The 18,858-nt window shown below is 39.4% G+C and overlaps 1 protein-coding gene across 4 annotated transcripts in view; it reads right to left on the bottom strand.

The window, feature by feature from the left end:
* cacna1ba (calcium channel, voltage-dependent, N type, alpha 1B subunit, a) overlaps positions 1 to 18,858 on the bottom strand; it is a 163,776-nt gene that overhangs the window by 119,344 nt on the left and 25,574 nt on the right. For all 4 annotated transcript variants that reach the window (XM_065250240.1, XM_065250241.1, XM_065250243.1 and 1 more), the window contains exons 3-5: positions 12,410 to 12,501; positions 12,016 to 12,168; positions 11,710 to 11,897 (exon numbers count right to left, since the gene is read on the bottom strand). In XM_065250240.1, the coding sequence (XP_065106312.1) occupies positions 11,710 to 11,897; positions 12,016 to 12,168; positions 12,410 to 12,501 (433 nt within the window). The remainder of the gene's footprint in view (positions 1 to 11,709; positions 11,898 to 12,015; positions 12,169 to 12,409; positions 12,502 to 18,858) is intronic.

Raw genomic sequence — 18,858 nt, 5'->3', positions numbered from 1 at the left:
AAGATGGGATTTTTTATTTATTTACCCCAATTCAGGCCAAATAAAGGCAATAAAAATCATCAACATTAAAGAAGAAAAATAACTATTAAATAAGAAAGTAAATTGACATGAGAGTCAAAAAAACAAAAAAAAAACAATCAAAATTTATAATTTTCAGCTGCTTAGAAACAGAGCTTAATAAGAAATCACATTTGAGAGCCTACATCAGACTTATGTCTTCACCTCTCCTCCTTCCAAGACTGACACTGTTCGACTATTTATAGACCTGAAACACACCTCTGAAATTGGCACATACCAACACACCATACAATACAGGGGTGGCTCAGGTGAGCAAACAATAAAAGCTTAACGACAGCCAAAATACTAAATATACAAACCTAGAAAATTGCAGACCATTATTTATATAATGCAAGCTCATATTTGGCAAAGCCACAATATATATTTACAGCTAATAAATTAAATTAAATTAATAAATCAAACTCGGGGTAACTTCCTGTTGACCCGGAAGTAATAGCGTCATTTCAAGCTATTTAAACCTGCCCATTGCAGCAAACTTCCCTTTAAACAGACCAAACGGGATATGCTGGTAAGACACAATGATGGTACCTTGAAACTCTGTTACCTTTTAAACTAAATAAACAGACACATAATTAATAAAAACATGTGTTGTGTAGTTATTGTGATCAGCTATTGTTGTGAAGTGAATGGCATGATTTGAACAGTAAGAGATGTATAAATGGCTGTAGCTATAGCATATAAATCACCGTAGTGTTAGATGTCAAAAATGTGCACACAAAAGCTACGGGATAAATGAGTGTATTGATGAATGGCTGTAATTGACAAATGATTAGAAACAGTATGATGGTTAACGAAATACATAAACACACTATACCAACATATAAAGGTAACATACTCAGTCTTTACCTTATGGTAGGTAGCGCTCCGCTACCGTGACGGTAGCTATGAGCTCTGTCACACACCCCCCCCCTTAAGAGAGAGCGTCCAGATCTAGTTCATGACGCGAAAGAAAGTCAGCAATGAGATTGTCCTTTCCAGCCCTATACTTCACCGTAAACCTGTATGGCTGTAAGGATAGATGCCATCGGGTTATTCTAGAGTTAAAATCACGCATGCGGTGTAGCCACTGCAAGGGCCTATGGTCTGTCTCCAAAACAAAGTCTTTGCCAACTAGGTAATATTTTAAAGTGTCCAGAGCCCACTTGATGGCAAGACACTCTTTTTCGATGGTGGAGTACCGTGTCTCGCGAGGGAACAGCTTGCGGCTCACAAACTGTATTGGCCTTTTGTCCTCCCCCTCACCCTGCAACAACACTGCTCCTAGGCCAATGCCCGAAGCATCGGTTTGCACAGTGAAGGGCAAGGAAAAGTCAGGACTCTGCAACACTGGTTCGTGGCACATACTTTCCTTTAGGTCATGGAATGCTGCCTCACACTCAGCAGTCCAGACCACCTTGTTGGGGCTGGTCTTGCGAGTGAGGTCTGACAGGGGAGCTGCTCGGCTCGAAAAGTTAGGGATAAAACGCCGATACCATCCGATCAACCCCAGGAAAGATCTCACCCCTCTCTTGGTTGCAGGCGGCTGGGAGTTGCGTATGGCATCCACCTTGCTGACCTGAGGACGTATTGTGCCACTACCCAAGACGTATCCCAGGTAGCACACTTCAGACCGGGCAAGCTGGCATTTGCTGGCATTCACTACAAGCCCGGCCTGCCGAATCCTTCGAAAGACATCACTGAGGTGTTGAAGGTGTTCTTCCCATGATGAACTGTGGATGATGACATCATCAATATAAGCCGCGGCATAGTCCTCAGCTCCCCTCAGCACCTCATCCATAAGCCGCTGAAATGTTGCTGCTGCCCCATGTAGGCCAAAGGGCATGACCTTAAAATGGAACAAGCCAGATGGGGCTTTAAAGGCAGTCAGCTTCTGTGCTTGGGGGGTGAGTGGCACTTGCCAGTAGCCCTTACACAAGTCTAAGGTGCTGAGGAACTCAGCCTTACCCAGGCGCTCCACCAGCTCGTCCACACGGGGCATAGGATATGGGTCAAAAGCGGAGATTGTGTTCAGCTTTGAGAAGTCGACGCAGAAGCGAAGCCCCCCATCCTTTTTTGGCACCAGGACCACGGGACTACACCACTCACTGTGTGATGTCTCAATCACCCCCATCTCAAGCATCGCCAATACCTCCTGTTTCAGTGCGGGGATCAATCGCGCTGGAACTCTGGTGGTGGTCTGCCTAATGGGGCCTGGAGAAATCAGCCGGATGTCATGGGTGATGACGTCAGTTCGCCCCGGCTGGTCTTGGAACAGGCCTCTTGGGATGATTTTCATCAGGTCCTCCTGCTGCTCAGATGTCAAGTGTGTAATGGAGGGGTAGGTTGACTTGCCGCCCGCAGTAGGAAAGTACTGCTCCGACGGCTCTTCTTCCTCTTCCACGGTCCGTGCCCACAGCTGATCTTGTATAGTAGATGGTCGGTCAATCCATTGCTTTAAGAGGTTCACATGGAAGATCTGTTTGGAGCGACGTCTGTCTGGTATTGAAATTTCATAAGTAACTTCACCAACCTTGCGAAGTACCGTGTAAGGGCCTTGCCACTTCGCCAGCAGACTGCTTTCTGATGATGGCAACAGCAGTAGCACTTTCTGTCCGGACTTGAAGCTGCGACTGCGTGCTGTCTTGTCATACCACGTTTTCTGCCTCGTTTGAGCCTGGGCCAAGTGTTGATGTGCCATGGAGCTCAGCTGGTCCAGCTTCTCCCGCATCTTCAGGACATAACTCGCAATGTTGGTTGGCTGGTGAGGAGCGTCCCCCTCCCAACCCTCTCGGAGGATGTCGAGTGGGCCTCTCACCTCCCGTCCGTACAAGAGTTCGAAAGGAGAGAACCCGGTGGATGCTTGCGGTACTTCTCTATAGGAAAACAACAGGTAAGGAAGCCACTGGTCCCAGTCTGCTCCTGACTCAGATACAAACTTCCGCAGCATCGACTTCAGTGTCTGATTGAACCTTTCCACCATGCCATCGGTCTGCGGGTGGTAGGGTGTGGTCTTAATACCCTGAATCCCTAACAGGGAGTATATCTGCTTCAATGCCTTGCTTGTGAAATTACTTCCCTGATCTGTTAAAATTTCTTTGGGAACACCCACACGGGAAAAAAGTTGAATTAAACTATTGGCCACTTGCCTTGCCTTAGTATTTCTGAGGGGGAATGCCTCTGGGTAACGCGTTGCGTAATCACAAATTACCAAGATATAGCGGTGCCCTGTCCTACTCCTCTCTAAGGGACCAACTACATCCATGGCAATACGACTAAATGGTGTGTCAATAATTGGGAGGCTGACGAGGGGAGCTTTTAAGCCTCTTTTGGAGCGAGCAGACAACTGGCACTCGGGACATGATCTACAGTACTCAGCTATGTCCTTGTTGAAACCTGGCCAATAAAATCTTTGCAGGATTCTCTTCTCTGTCTTCTCCCTGCCTAGATGTCCTGACCACGGAATGCTGTGCCCTAGGTGTAACACTTTGGCTCTAAGATTCTCAGGAACCACTAACTGCTCTGTGTTTGCACTCACTCGATAAAGTTTCTCATTATTGACAACAAAACATACGTCACCCTCCCTCATGGCTTCTTTAGCCTCTTCATCGGTCTTAACCGAGGAAAAGCAAGAGCTAAGTGTGGGGTCTTCCTGTTGAAGCTTCTTGAAGTCTTCACAAAAAACTTCATTGCCATCTAATTGTGGGAAGGACAGACTTTCCCGCATTTTGGTACCTGACACCTTTGCTCTGCGCCTCTCTGCCTTGGACTTTTTAGGTTTGTTATCAGAACAACCCTCAAATGGTAAGTCTGACCAACCATCAGTGTCTGGTTTGTCTCTGGCTTGTGCTCTAGTTGTAACATAAGCACTGACTGTGTTAACACTTTGCAATAGCTCTGTAAGAACTGGTACATCCTGGCCTAAAATGACTGGGTAAGGGCATTTATCCAAAATCCCCATGGTTAATAAGTATTTTTGGCCATTAATCTCAATGAGAACCTCACTGGTCTGGTGCTCAGACTCATCGCCATGGATACAGCGGACCCTCACTTTGCCCACAGTCTGAAAATCAGACTTCAAACAAGATTTGAGAATGAATGATTGACTACTCCCTGAGTCAACTAAAGCCTGAACTACTTTTCCTTTTATCTTCACAGGGACAGTAACATCCGAAGTAGTACAAGGTAAGTGTTTGCTAGGGCCAGGTAAATAACATAGTCTTGAGTCAGACACTTTCTTCAGTGTACAATTGGGCCTAATGTGACCTTGCTGGCCACAACCATGACATATAGGTACTCTTGGTGTTTCAGCTGGAGTGGGGTTAACACTGGGGCTTTTGGGGTTATTAGAGGACCTAAACATACGACCACTACCCCCCGCAGACCTACCAGAGGATGTCTTCTCCGGCTCTCGCTGGGCTACTTGGTATGGTCTTCTCCAGTCCTGCTGTTGTATACCCAGGTGATAGCCTTTTCTGGGTTGCCTAGCGGTCATGAATGTCTCCACCAGGTCTGCAGCTTGTGCCGATGAGACTGGGGTACGTTCTCTCACCCACACCTGAAGCTCAGGGTACAACATGTCCAGAAACTGCTCCAGCACGATTTGGTCACACACCTGCTCTTTGGTCAACCTGTCTGGAACTAGCCACTTTTCCATCAGGTCCTTTAGCCGGGCTTGAAGTTCTTTCGCCGCCTCGCCCTCCTTGATGAGCTTGGAGCGGAAACGTTGGCGGTAAGTCTCTGCACTGATATTAAACTTGTTGAGAATGGCTTGCTTCACTTTCATGTAATCCTGACTGTCTTCCAAACACATGGCTACGTAGGCAGATCTGGCCTTACCATTTAACAAGGGAACGAGGTATAATGCCCAAGTCTCATGGGGCCACTGACTTGCTGCTGCGAGCCTTTCAAAGGTGGTTAAATAGTGCTCAATATCTTCATCCTCTTCATATGGGGACATCTTAGGAGGTTTCCACCCCCGCTGGAGGTTAAGTGGTGCAGCAAGGCCGAGAGTGGTGGAGTTGAGGGAGCTCTGTATCCTGGGTGCTGGGTGTTGACCTGGATGTGGCTGAGGAGTTGGTACATCCAGAAAAGGCATGTTGTGTAGTTCAAAAGTTGTCGAAGGGCGAGAGCCAGGTGAATCTATCTGCTGTAGTACGTTGAGTGGCTGTCTCGACGCCTGCATTGATGCTGGATCGCCTCTCACCAGTTGCTGTAGTTGCTTAAATTGGTGCTCCATACCTTTCCATCTGCGCTCTTGCCGGAGCGCCTCTGCCTCTATCTGGTCCTGCTGACGGCGCTGAGACTCCACCATCGTTCTCACCATCTTCTCCAAGCGGTCTGTTCTGTCTTCGACCACAGGAGTGGGATGTTTAGATGACTCTGTGGATTTGGGCCTGGTCCCCATAGTTGAACCATCTCTAGGGGGTGCCATACCTCTGCCTTGACTGTCCATCTTGACTCACTGAGTGCTGCTCGGACACTGTTTACCCGGAAACCGCTGCCACCAAATGTTGTGGGTAGATGTGACTGAGAGGTCGTGAGCAGATGTAAACACTCAGGAGAAGTTGGATGAGTTTGAGAAGATGGGATTTTTTATTTATTTACCCCAATTCAGGCCAAATAAAGGCAATAAAAATCATCAACATTAAAGAAGAAAAATAACTATTAAATAAGAAAGTAAATTGACATGAGAGTCAAAAAAACAAAAAAAAAACAATCAAAATTTATAATTTTCAGCTGCTTAGAAACAGAGCTTAATAAGAAATCACATTTGAGAGCCTACATCAGACTTATGTCTTCACCTCTCCTCCTTCCAAGACTGACACTGTTCGACTATTTATAGACCTGAAACACACCTCTGAAATTGGCACATACCAACACACCATACAATACAGGGGTGGCTCAGGTGAGCAAACAATAAAAGCTTAACGACAGCCAAAATACTAAATATACAAACCTAGAAAATTGCAGACCATTATTTATATAATGCAAGCTCATATTTGGCAAAGCCACAATATATATTTACAGCTAATAAATTAAATTAAATTAATAAATCAAACTCGGGGTAACTTCCTGTTGACCCGGAAGTAATAGCGTCATTTCAAGCTATTTAAACCTGCCCATTGCAGCAAACTTCCCTTTAAACAGACCAAACGGGATATGCTGGTAAGACACAATGATGGTACCTTGAAACTCTGTTACCTTTTAAACTAAATAAACAGACACATAATTAATAAAAACATGTGTTGTGTAGTTATTGTGATCAGCTATTGTTGTGAAGTGAATGGCATGATTTGAACAGTAAGAGATGTATAAATGGCTGTAGCTATAGCATATAAATCACCGTAGTGTTAGATGTCAAAAATGTGCACACAAAAGCTACGGGATAAATGAGTGTATTGATGAATGGCTGTAATTGACAAATGATTAGAAACAGTATGATGGTTAACGAAATACATAAACACACTATACCAACATATAAAGGTAACATACTCAGTCTTTACCTTATGGTAGGTAGCGCTCCGCTACCGTGACGGTAGCTATGAGCTCTGTCACAGCCCTTAGCTAACCACAGGACCATTAGAGTCTATCCGTCTATCATATCCCTATTATTCAGAATGCTGCTTATCACTTCCAAGACCATATGCCTGGTTTATCATACCATTTAAACAAACATACACTGTTCATACCATCTCAGAATACAGATGAAACTAATTCGTCAAAACATAAAGTATGTAAAATGGTCAAGTTACATGTGATATAAGGAAACAAAGTTATGCACATGTTATGACAGGGAGGTGTATTTCTCCATCTAGTACCCCTGTAAAACTAATCCCATCCGAATAAGGCACGAGAACCTAGTGCAACCATATGGATGTCATATCAATTATTACGAGTCATGACTTCAAACTGCCAGAGCATGTGCTTTTCTATCTTGATAACATCTTGCACTTCCATGGCCATCAGCGACTGTTATGTACTGTAAGATAATTGATGGGGATACAGAGTGGAAGGGACCTTTAACAACGGGAATTCGAACTAATGACAGGAAATGAGAGATGCCACCACATGGGACAGTTTCTTCTCCTTTCCAGCATCTCAATCAAACATGTCCCAGCATTAGCCTTTCTGACACTTACTAAAGACCTTTTATTCATTTTGCCTTGCTGTCAGACTTACACACACACTCTTTCTATGATAGATAGTGGACCGGTCACAGATTCTAGATATCCTCCAGAAGCACACGGCTAAATTCAACACTAATAGCTTCATGGAACAAAGTGTGATTAATCATTATATTTTTGGCCTGGGTGAGAGGAAGGAAAGACACTAGGTAATTAAAAACCAGACATAGAGATTATTCATCTAGATGAACCGTGGCACCCTATAGCAATGGATCAGAAATGAAGTGAGCATAATTCACTGCTTAATTGACAGAAGCGATTTTAGACACGGCCTATAAAGAGAAACATGACACCACGGAGAAAATCTGCAGGATGGAGTCTTATCAAGACAAACATTGTGAGATCATACCATTGAGCTGTCTCAGCCTCAGACGGCACGCTCACGGACATGAACCATTTACATTTCAAATAAAATTATTTGACTGGCTGAAGCAAAATCTTGTTAACAAGGTATCAGGTGGCCAATATGAGCATTTCGAACAGAAAAATAGTGACTGGATTTGCCAAAGCATGCGATAACAAGGTCTGAGCCATCAAATCTTTAAAGGATATTTACAGTCATGAGTGAAGGATTTAATATTCACAGCACAGTTTTTTATACACATTTTAGTAGTTTGGTACGGTTTAAAGGGGCCATGGCACAAGACTTTTAAGATGTCAAATAAATCTTTGGTGTCCCCAGAGCACATATGTGAAGTTTTAGCTCAAAATACCATATAGATAATTTATTATAACATGTTAAAATTGACTGTTTGTAGGTGTGTGCAAAAATTTGCCATTTTGGGTGTGTCCTTTAAAATGCAAATGAGCTGATGAAATTCAAACACTGATCACAATGATGGTGGTTTGTTGCAATTGAGACTCAATTGTGCTGTGAATTATTTTTTCTTTCTTTTTTTCTCTGCACTAAATGGCAGGGCTGTGATTGGATAGTGCAGATTAAGCGGTGGTATTATTATAATAAGAGCTCCTTATGACATCACAAGGAGAGACAAATTTCAACTACCTATTTTTATGTGCTTGTAGAAAATGTTTAACCAAAACTAAATTACTGGGTTGATCTTTTTTTACATTTTCTAGGTTGGTAGAAGCACTGGGGACCCAATCATCGCACTTAAACATGGAAAAATTCTGATTTTCATGCCATGGCCCCTTTAAAAACTATTTACAGAAAGTGCAGTACTATTAATTGAATTTGCTACACTCTCAGAGCGCAGTTTTTGGCTGCAATACGTAACTGTATTTTGAAGCAGACAGATATACAGTAACAGCAGCTAGTTACAAGTTTGCCTAAAGACAAAACTGAATTGCAGCCCGATCTCACAAGAATTCGTACCTATTTTAAAAGTTGTCTAATTTGTACAAAGTTAATTGTGCAAAAACGTATCATAAAAAAAACAATAACGAAACCCCACCTCTAACCTGCCCCCAACCTCACCTTACAAATAAATACGAATTAGCCATCTCGTAAAATACGTACGAAGTGCCATAAGATGGCATTTTTTTGGGGTAACTAGTACTTTTTAGAGTACATTTAATTTTTCTAGTAAAAAAAAGTACTTTTACTTTGTTACATTCGTCGGTGTTACTGTGCTTTTATCAAATGGTAATAGTGATAAATCAAGACGTGAAGGCGTGTGTGTTGTGCAAGATATCTGAGGCAGATCACACTTGGCCTCAAGTTCGGTATATGTTTTTACTCCAAGAGGTCAATAAGAATAGTTTCATAATGCGATGCATGCTTTGTTCACCAAAATGAACTGACATCTCAGCTTATAGGAATTCAAGCTCCAACCCGAAATAACATGTAGCGGTAAGTGTCACAGTAATGTCTATTTGAACACTATTAATGGGCATTTCACACACTATCCAAGTGTTTTTGTCATATGCACTCTTGTGCAAGCATTCACATCTGCACATTTCCATTTCATTTCCCCACAAAACGAAACAAACTGAACAGCATAATGTAATGACGTTTTGCATTTATACACAAATCCGGACACCTCACTAAAGTGTAGAAAATACATTCAAATAAAAACGGTATTGTATTTTATTTTATTGCTTCCTAAAGAATGTATATACTAATAAAAATAAAAGAATAAAGTAGGTTTTTAAAGAAACATGTATTATATATTATAACAAATGTTGATGAATTGAAATGAGTTGATTTGTAAAAACAGATAAGTTCCATACTGTATGAAATTCTAAAATGATAATTTTTATCAAGCTCCTATGTTTATCATCAGTAATTACTGATGCAATGACTGATTTTCATGGCAATGAAAATAACCTATTCATGTAAAAACATGATAACAAACAGACACACACGTCCCTTTTTGTTTACTGTTTGCTTGGTTAAAGGCAGATGCTGACAGGTTTGTGTTGTGAACATGAAAATAAATACAGAGTTAACCGTCAAAAAAAAAACATCTGTGTGTGTTTAAGAATTTTTCTCAGATGACACGTTATGTGATGTTAATGTACTTATTGCAGGACTGAGATAGGCTGCTTACTTTAACTTAGGTTTTACGTATACAATCAGAACAATGAGACTTTCAAGGAGAGGTTTGTGAAAACCCTCCAAGTAGTCAGAAATTCAGTGTTTTTAGACTTCTTCTCTATCAGATCGGAAGTAACAAGTAACTGAGAAGTTTTTTCATCTAATACTTTTTTACTCTTACTTAAGTAAATAATTAGATCGATGCTTTTACCTTTACTTGAGTAAATTTTTTTAAGTACTTGTACTTTTACTTGAGTACAGATTTCAGGTACTCTACCCACCTCTGGAGTGATAATATCTGTGATTTTGCTGATAACGATGTACGCTAATGGCAAAACAATTCGATGATGATAATATTTGTGAATTTTGCCGTTAATGGGCGATATTATGCATACATTAAAAAATGTGTTTGTGAAAGACTTATATTGTTCTAGTTTCCTCTTACAATAAATTAATATGATTAATGCTAACAGGTTAATAGGACAATGTTGATGTCGTTAAAGGAAACAAAATAGAAAGGTCATAATTATTTTAAACTGAAGCATTCAGGTAAAAATATTATAAAACACTTCTCTACTAAACAATAAACCATGCACCATATAAGAAGCAAAAATATGACATTGCAATACAAGTATAGGGCTCCAGACTGCCACCAAATGGTGGCATTTTGCCACCAAAATTTGATAGTGTGCCACTGAATTTTACATACAGTCGCACATGTGCGACCAGTAAATTTGACCTTTTTTGTGATGTGACACTGAATTTGAAACAGCACATTGTACTTTCTGCATCTATCATCAAAGTATTTATTAGTAATACAGTGGAAATTTGTAGAAATGTCATTATTTGATTAGCATGTTGATTTACGGTGTGTGCCCCTACATTTTTTGGTTGTGCCCCTAAAATTTTCAGTTGGGGCCACTGTGCTCCTAGTGAAAAAAGTTAGTCTGTAGCCCTGAAGTAGCTTATTGTTTTAATAAGTTTTAGTAAGTTCCTCCATCAGCAAGGCCGGACGGAATTTGCTGACTTTTTTGCTTTTTTCCAAAAAAATCTGCGGAATGAGTTTTATTTTTAAAGTGCACCTATTTCATTGCTAAAAAAACAGCGTTATTTTATGTATTTGGTATAATACAATGTGTTCGCGTGGTTTACAGTACACATTTTTTTTCCACATACCATAGATTTTTGTCGCTCCAGATTTCCTGGTCTTCCCTAAACGCTGTCCCTGATTGGCCAGCTAACCTGTATGTTGTAATTGGCCTGAATACCTCTGACATCAGCCGGAAATGTGACGCTCCTTACCATGTTTAAAAGATTTGCGCACTATGCAATGCTAACAGGAGTTAACTTACAGTCAAAATGGGAGGAATTTTGATAATGTCGGTCTTCTCTACATCACTCTACGTTTACTTTGGGGTTTGTACCTTTTGCTTTAACATTAAAATGTAACTAAATTAAGTTAAACAATTTCAACTTGTTTTAATAAGTTATCTTAACGTATCACAGGTAAAAACCTAAACTAGTAGGTTGAATGGTCTTGCCATTTTTTTACACTGGTTATGACTATGTAAAGTCAATAAAACCAGTAACTTTCACATGATTTATGCAAGGATACCAGCATTGGCCTTACATAGAGAAAGAAACACCCACGGGATAAACTGACCTTTTTCTGGAAATTAGTCCGCCTAGAAAAGTACAACAACTCAAAACCATTTTTTGTAGGAAGTAATTTAACGCAAGTACAAGCACTTTCATTATTATTACTTTGAAAAGTGTTGAACTGAAGACGCAATTTCTGTTTGACTTTGCAAAATAAGGGACTGATTGAAAATTTTCTCTTTGCTTATAAATTAAGAATTGAATTAACAATATAATAGGTAACAGGAAATTCACCAGTGGCATGTTGCCGATACAGCTTGCACCTTGAACAATTGCCTCAGCAAATAAAAGTTTGTATATCAGACTCACATTGTAAAGGATATCCACCCATCCTTCCATAGTGATACATTGGAAAACAGTGAGCACAGCAAACAGGATGTTGTCAAAGTTAGTTATGCCAAAATTTGGGCCAATCCAGTATTCTCGACATATGCTGTCAATGTCACAGGTCCGCGCTGGTTGCTCAAGCCCACAGGGGAATTCGGATGCCTGTTCCCCTGCAAGAGCAACAATACTGTAAGCCATAGAGCCATTATAATATTCTTAACAGCAATTTAAGATTGTATTGTATAAGTGCTTATAAAAACTATAAACTCAAACCTCAAGCTCACATACCGGTATCATTTCTGAAGCAGGCGCGGTGAAACTTCCCCATGTAGAAATCTAGCCCGATGATGGCAAACATGAGGATAGCAAAGAAGAGCAGAAGACCTATCTGAAGCAGAGGTACCATGGCTTTCATGATGGACTTCAGAACCACTTGGAGACCTGATCAGCAAGAGAGATAATACTACATGATTAATAATGACACTTACCTTAATAAGTTAAATCTCCGCAGCCTTTTCTAACAGGACAGCCGTGTACGACTGAAAATAAACTGTACACAAGTATGTACATCCTCATATAACACATTACTGAATTCTAGAAAGTGTAAGAACACAATTGAAAATGACAATGCACACTATTTGACTTAAACATATATATATATTTCCATTGTGATATGACTTACTGGGAATTCCCGACACCAGTTTGAGTGGCCGCAAGACTCTGACTGCCCTGAGCGTCCGCAAATCGAAATCTGGTCCCACTATGGTGAGAATTCTGTGGAGAAAACACATCAAATGCTTATTTGCAGTGCTGATTTGTATGTTTACGATAATATACATTGTATCAATCACTAAATAAGCATCACAGTATGAATCATCTTGCATTGGTTCAGAAGACATTTATTAACCAACCAGAGTCATTTGGATTATTTTAATGGTGGATGGATGGATTTTTTGGAGCTTTAAAATGTAATACAAAACCACTAGTATTTAGTATACTAGTAGCAAATACAACATTTTTTACTTCAAATGTGCTGATTTGAAAAAAAGGAAGTCATATACACTTGGGATGGCATGAGGGTGAGTAAAGTATAAGAAGATTTTTATTTTACGGTAAACGATTTCTTTCCTAATCATAACAATATCCTTAGGGAAAACAGTTAGATCACACAGATATTTCACTGTCCTCAGTTAGCGTCTATGTAATCAGTAAGTGTCCATTACATCTATTTCATTCAGACATTTAAACTCTACTTCTCCCATATTGGCCTTCTTTCACTGATGGCAGCTCAAAGGAAAACTGCAGAAAGATTCTTCCTAATTCTCCCGGGCACAGTCACACCATTAGCCTATCAGTGCTCTCTCTCTCTCTCTCTCTCTCTCTCTCTCTCTCTCTCTCTCTCTCTCTCTCTCTCTCTCTCTCCACACACACACACGACATGTAGTAAGAACTGACCCATCTCTTTTCCAAAAATGTGGGGAAAAGACTCTCTGCATGAATATATTAATAGCTTTCACTTTATCTTTAGTTCTCTTACAATCTCTTATATCTCAGATGTGTGCTCTACTCTGATCTTTAGTATAAAAACACCATACAGAAGAGCCTGGACTCACTGAGAATGGCAGCTCAGCAAAATATGCACCCAAAGCCCAGCTTCGGCTCACAGCTGGTTTGGGATGACAGATCATTAAATGGATTTGGTTGAGGTTAAAGGCAGATGGATGTTTGCTCAGAGGACAGACATAAAGAAACAGACAAACCTTTCTTTTGTGCTTCAAGACACTGGTGTCTAATTAATATTTGAGATATGAAGGGAAACCAGTCGACACTGTTCACATTATATAACCCCATTAGCACCGTACAAGAAGTTCTGCACAGTTGCATCAGAAAAAAGGACATTTTCAGCCAAAGATGAAATTTAAGTCAACATTGCTCAAAAATAAACGGATTAAAAACATCATGCTAGTAGGCCATGCAACTCATGTAACAGTTTGTATCTGTTCATATGCTTTTGAAATGACATGAGGGTTTGAATAATGACAAAATGTCTTCTGTTGTGGGAAGAATAAATGAAGAACTGCGATATACGAAAGCCAACATTTGGGAACTGAAGTGGAGTACAAAGAATAGACTATATGAAACCCTATAAGACCCATTAAAGGTCACACATTACATATGTAAAACACACATTTATGGACCATTTTAAACAATAAACTGACGCAAAGACATTAATAAGTATCATTTCACATACAACAACATTGGAACGGTCCTCTTTCTCCACACTTGTAAACACTACTAGGGTGGTAGTTTCGCAAATGTCATACGTGACCTTTTTGACATGATAACGCATTATGTGAGGTCGCACTAGTGCGTCACGCGGCTTGTGCAAGACGAGAAGTGGTTTAAAAGTTGGTTTAAAAGTTAAAAACTATTGGGGTCCCATAAAGTCTATTGGTAACACTTTACTTGAAGGGGTGTTCATTAAACTGACATGACACCTTCATAATCATGATATAACACGTGTCATGAACATGAAGGAGAGTTTATACACGTTTATGACAACTGTCACTAAGTGTCATTTGTTCAGCTATGTAATTGTAAATGCAAAGATGACATTGTTTGAGATGTCTTTGTTATTTAACTTGACATTAACCAATACATTATAACTTGTCATGACAACTTGACATTACCAAGATAACATAACTGAGCACTTTTTACCAGTGATACAAATTGAATTTGTCATTAAATTGTCATAAAGTGTTAATACTTTGTCAAATAGATTTATAACAGTGTCATGAATATTTTTCTTGACCTCAACTACAATAGTACAAATATAATTTCATAAAAATGTCATTAAAGGGCGTTTTGCAGGTAAAATTTTTCAACGAATTTGTGCAATTTGCTTGTTGATAATAAACATTTAAACTGTTATCCATTGTATTTTATGTTGTTGGGTATCACAAAACCCGAAAAAGTATGAAAAAGTACAGCAATTTGCAATGATTCTCCTTTCCCTCACAACGCACTGTATGACGTCACGCTGGGGAGAGAATTTACCAAAGCCGCCTTGAGACCATTGAGAATGACTATAGAAAGACGAGTAAAGTACAGTTCTGATAGCGCAGATTATAGATAAATACATAGATAGATAGACAGACAGACAGACAGACAGATAGATAGACAGATAGATAGATAGACAGATAGATAGACAGACAGATGGATAGGCTAGTATAGAGAGATAGGCAGACAGCCAGATAGCATAACGTTAGCATATCTTCGTGTAGAAAGTAAACAAACAATTAACATACTCGTGCATGCTGGCTTGAGGGGGTCCATGATCCTGCCTGAAATGGGTGTAACTTTATGCGATCTTCAGCACAAACGGTTTTGGCAGCATGTCTCTAATCCTTGAAGGTGAGTGAAGCACGTCACGTCTGTTTGCGGGGACCAGCGACCCAAACGCACTCACTTTCTTACAGCCAGTAGCGGAATGGCAATCGAGTCGGGACTTTCCCGGTGGGCCGATCTGATAATAGCTATACATTTCGAGTCATATTAGCAACACCGTCTGGCGGCGTGATGTGCGCCGGTTCCCGCAGCCCGCTGGTCAAACTGACCAGCCTTTCTGCTCAACAAAGTATATACAAGTGCTCAACCTGTTCGGCAGGTCCAAACATGTACAGGATTTATAAAAATACAGTGATCAATGAGCGGTTCCTCCTCAAATGGCATAGTCTGTCTTGATGTAAAAAGCCGCCGAACGCCTGTTTATTACAGTATGTATGCGGTCGGATCCGAGTATGCTGCAGCTGCTGACTGCTGCTGCATATAAAATGATCGTGTGATTCGTTATAATCGCATAAACAATATAACAAAGCATCCTTTTATTTCACAAAACAATATATTTGACATATTATTTTATAGACTAGTAAGTGTGGATTAAGGATGTTTAAAAATCTCTAGCCTGGTGGTCAGGACATGAATGGATCAAATCAGCAGATTTGCGAAGTTTTATTTATCTCCACATATATCATAAATAATAATTAGCATGGTAACTTTGCAGTATAACACATTATATATTTCCTACGATGTATATATGATTTCCAAATTATATACGTAAGTATTAAATAGCAATAAATGTCTCATCTATCTCCATGGCTCTGGCTGAGGCTTTCTCCACTTCTCCCCAGCGTGACGTCATCTCAGAATTGCGTTCAAAAAACCGTTAATACCAAAAACGTAAAAAAGTGGTCTTTAAGACCATTTTTGAGACATTTTAAAAATTATACACATATCTTGAGTGATTTATGTACCCATTAATCGACAGTGGTGGTTAACCTGCAACACACACTTTAAGTGTTAATGTCAAATAGTTTTATAACAGCATCATGAATATTCCAGGTGTTAAGTAAATAAAATCAATCATCCAATAATAGTATAATAATACTAATTAGAATTGATAAAATTATATTGCATATATTGTGCATAAATTAATTAATGAAAATAATTAAATGTTTTGTTATTTTTGTCAGAACATTTCTGAATCTATGTGAGTAAGAACAAGTTCTGTTAGATGTCAGTTTTGTATATATTGTGCATATAAATAAAGTTAAGTATAATCTTTTGATGTGTCTGTTGCATTTTGTTAAGGTATTTAAAATATTTGACATAGTATTAACTCTTATTGACATTTTATTGACAAGTTAAATTTGTACCACTGTAGTTGAGGTCAAGAAAAATATTCATGATGCTGTAATAAAACTATATGACAGAGTATTAACACTTAATGATATTTAATTCACAGTTTAATGTAATGTTAACCCAATAACATTATGGGTTAACATTTGTTCAGTTATGTATTTATGGGTTAATGTTAACCCAAAAACACAGGTGCTCACCCCGTGGTCTGTGTGGGTCCTAACACCCCAGTATAGTGATGGGGACACTATACTGTCAAAAAAGCACCATCCTTTGGATGAGATATTAAACCGAGGTCCTGACTATCTGTGGTCATTAAAAATCCCAGGATGTCATTCGAAAAAGAGTAGGGGTGTGCCCTGGCATCCTGGCCAAACTTGCCCATTGGCCTACTAATCATCCCCATATATACTAATTGGCTATATCACTCTCTTCTCTCCACTAATAAGCTGGTGTGTGTTGAGCGTTCTGGCACAATATGGCTGCCGTCGCACCATCCAGGTGGATGCTGCATATTGGTGGTGGTTGAGAAGATCATAAGCGCCTTGAGTGCTGCAGAAAAGCGCTATAGTATATAAATGTAACAAATTATTCTTATTATAATAAAGCTAGGTAGTTTCTTAAGTTTGATAATTATTCTGCTATGTCATGTTTATGACAGATTTATGGCAAGTTATGTTGTTTTGATTTATGTCAAGTTCTTTGTCAAGTAATCTCAAACAATGTCATCTTTGCATTAAAAGTTGTCATAAACGTTAATAAATCTCCTTCATGACACGTGTCATGTCATGATTATAAAGGTGTCATGTCAGTATTATGAATGCCTCTTACCCGTTACCAGTCTATTAAATTGGGAAAAATCCTGAAATATTTTTCTTAAAATATGTATTTCTTCTCGACATTTTGGATGACATGGGGGTGAGTAAATTATCTGGATTTTTTCCCCAAGAAAATTGAGTAATCCTTCAACCGTTAGACCCTATAACCATACAGTAACTCTCATCGAAGAATGCAAGACACTGACAAATTAGTTACAATTTACTTTAATTTTCCAACACAACTGTGTTAAATTATTAGCCGTCCTTCTATGTGACATAATGTCCCTGAAGAGACTAAAGAGGACAGCTCAGCCTATAACAACACTGAGACATGAGCTTGCTCTAGACATCCACCAGGGAAATCTAGTGCTCAAGCAAACACAGTCTGTGAAATAAGATTTGACTCTGCTAAAGGAAAACACTGAACGTTAGCCTTTGAAAAGTCTGGGAATATAGAGAACATGCTAGAAAAAACTGGGAAAACAGATTCGGTATAATCACAGACTAAATCAAGAATACATAGAGACAACAAGTCCCTGCTAGTATACATGAGCTAACTATCAATCATTCTGCTATCACATGCAAACAGAGGCATTAGATTTGATGATTATCTGTTGGGTGAAAAGACACGGAGGGCCGTTTGTACACTTATCCTCTACAGCTGTGACTGGAAGTCAATTTAATCCTGTAATGTGACATAAGAATGATAAATATGCCTGAAAAGCTCAAATTCCTTTGCTGCCTGACAGATCAAACATCAAATACACCTACAGTGTGGATCTGTATTATATATTATAACCTATACATTTGAATTGTTAAATATTACCTCATGGACTACAAAACATAAACACACTTTATTGTGTGTATTGTCTGTACTTATTAAATAAAATTATGAAGTGAAAGTGATGTAATGACCAATGAGGAGCTCAGATGCAAAAGCCACTAAATGTCACCTTTGTCAAAAAATAAGATACTGTAATAATATTAACCAAATGTTCTTGGCACAGATATGAATTCATCAAATATTTTCGCTTCAAATCCGCTTAATACCAGGCAATTCAGAAATACTGGTTTGTTGGCAAAATCCATTAAGAGCCAGATAAAAAATGCTCATTTACAAGAAACATGCCATGTAAAGGGTTTTGCATCTGAGCTCTTCAAGTGCACTGAATATTTACTCTGGGAAGCTTTCCAGGTCTGAACAATTTACTTGTGACCCACATCTGTGGAGCTATACCCTAAAAATACTGAATGAACTTACAAAAATGCTGACTGTAACATCTGCTGCATGTGTCTGTATTAAGCCACTCAGTGATTCAGTGGAGCATCTCTTACTTTGAGTTTGTTTAAAAAGGATAAAGTTGTTTCCTAAAGTACCCCTGTGGTGACGTTTACGTATGCATTGTGTTAAACCGAACATAGCAGTTATGTGTCTGAAACTGACGCATGTAGCATCTAGTTAAAGGTAGTGAGGGAGTGTGAAAGAGGGAAGACGGGGAGGCACCATTTTCATATTTATATCTATGGTCCGAGCTGTGCGATTAAGTAGAGGTGTGGGTAATTTGCATATTCATAGCTCCGCATGTATACTTAATGAGGTGGTTTAGAGTTACAT

Source organism: Paramisgurnus dabryanus, chromosome 5 (assembly GCF_030506205.2).
Source record: "Paramisgurnus dabryanus chromosome 5, PD_genome_1.1, whole genome shotgun sequence".
Lineage (NCBI taxonomy): Eukaryota > Metazoa > Chordata > Actinopteri > Cypriniformes > Cobitidae > Paramisgurnus > Paramisgurnus dabryanus.
This window is presented reverse-complemented; position numbering and strand designations above follow the sequence as displayed.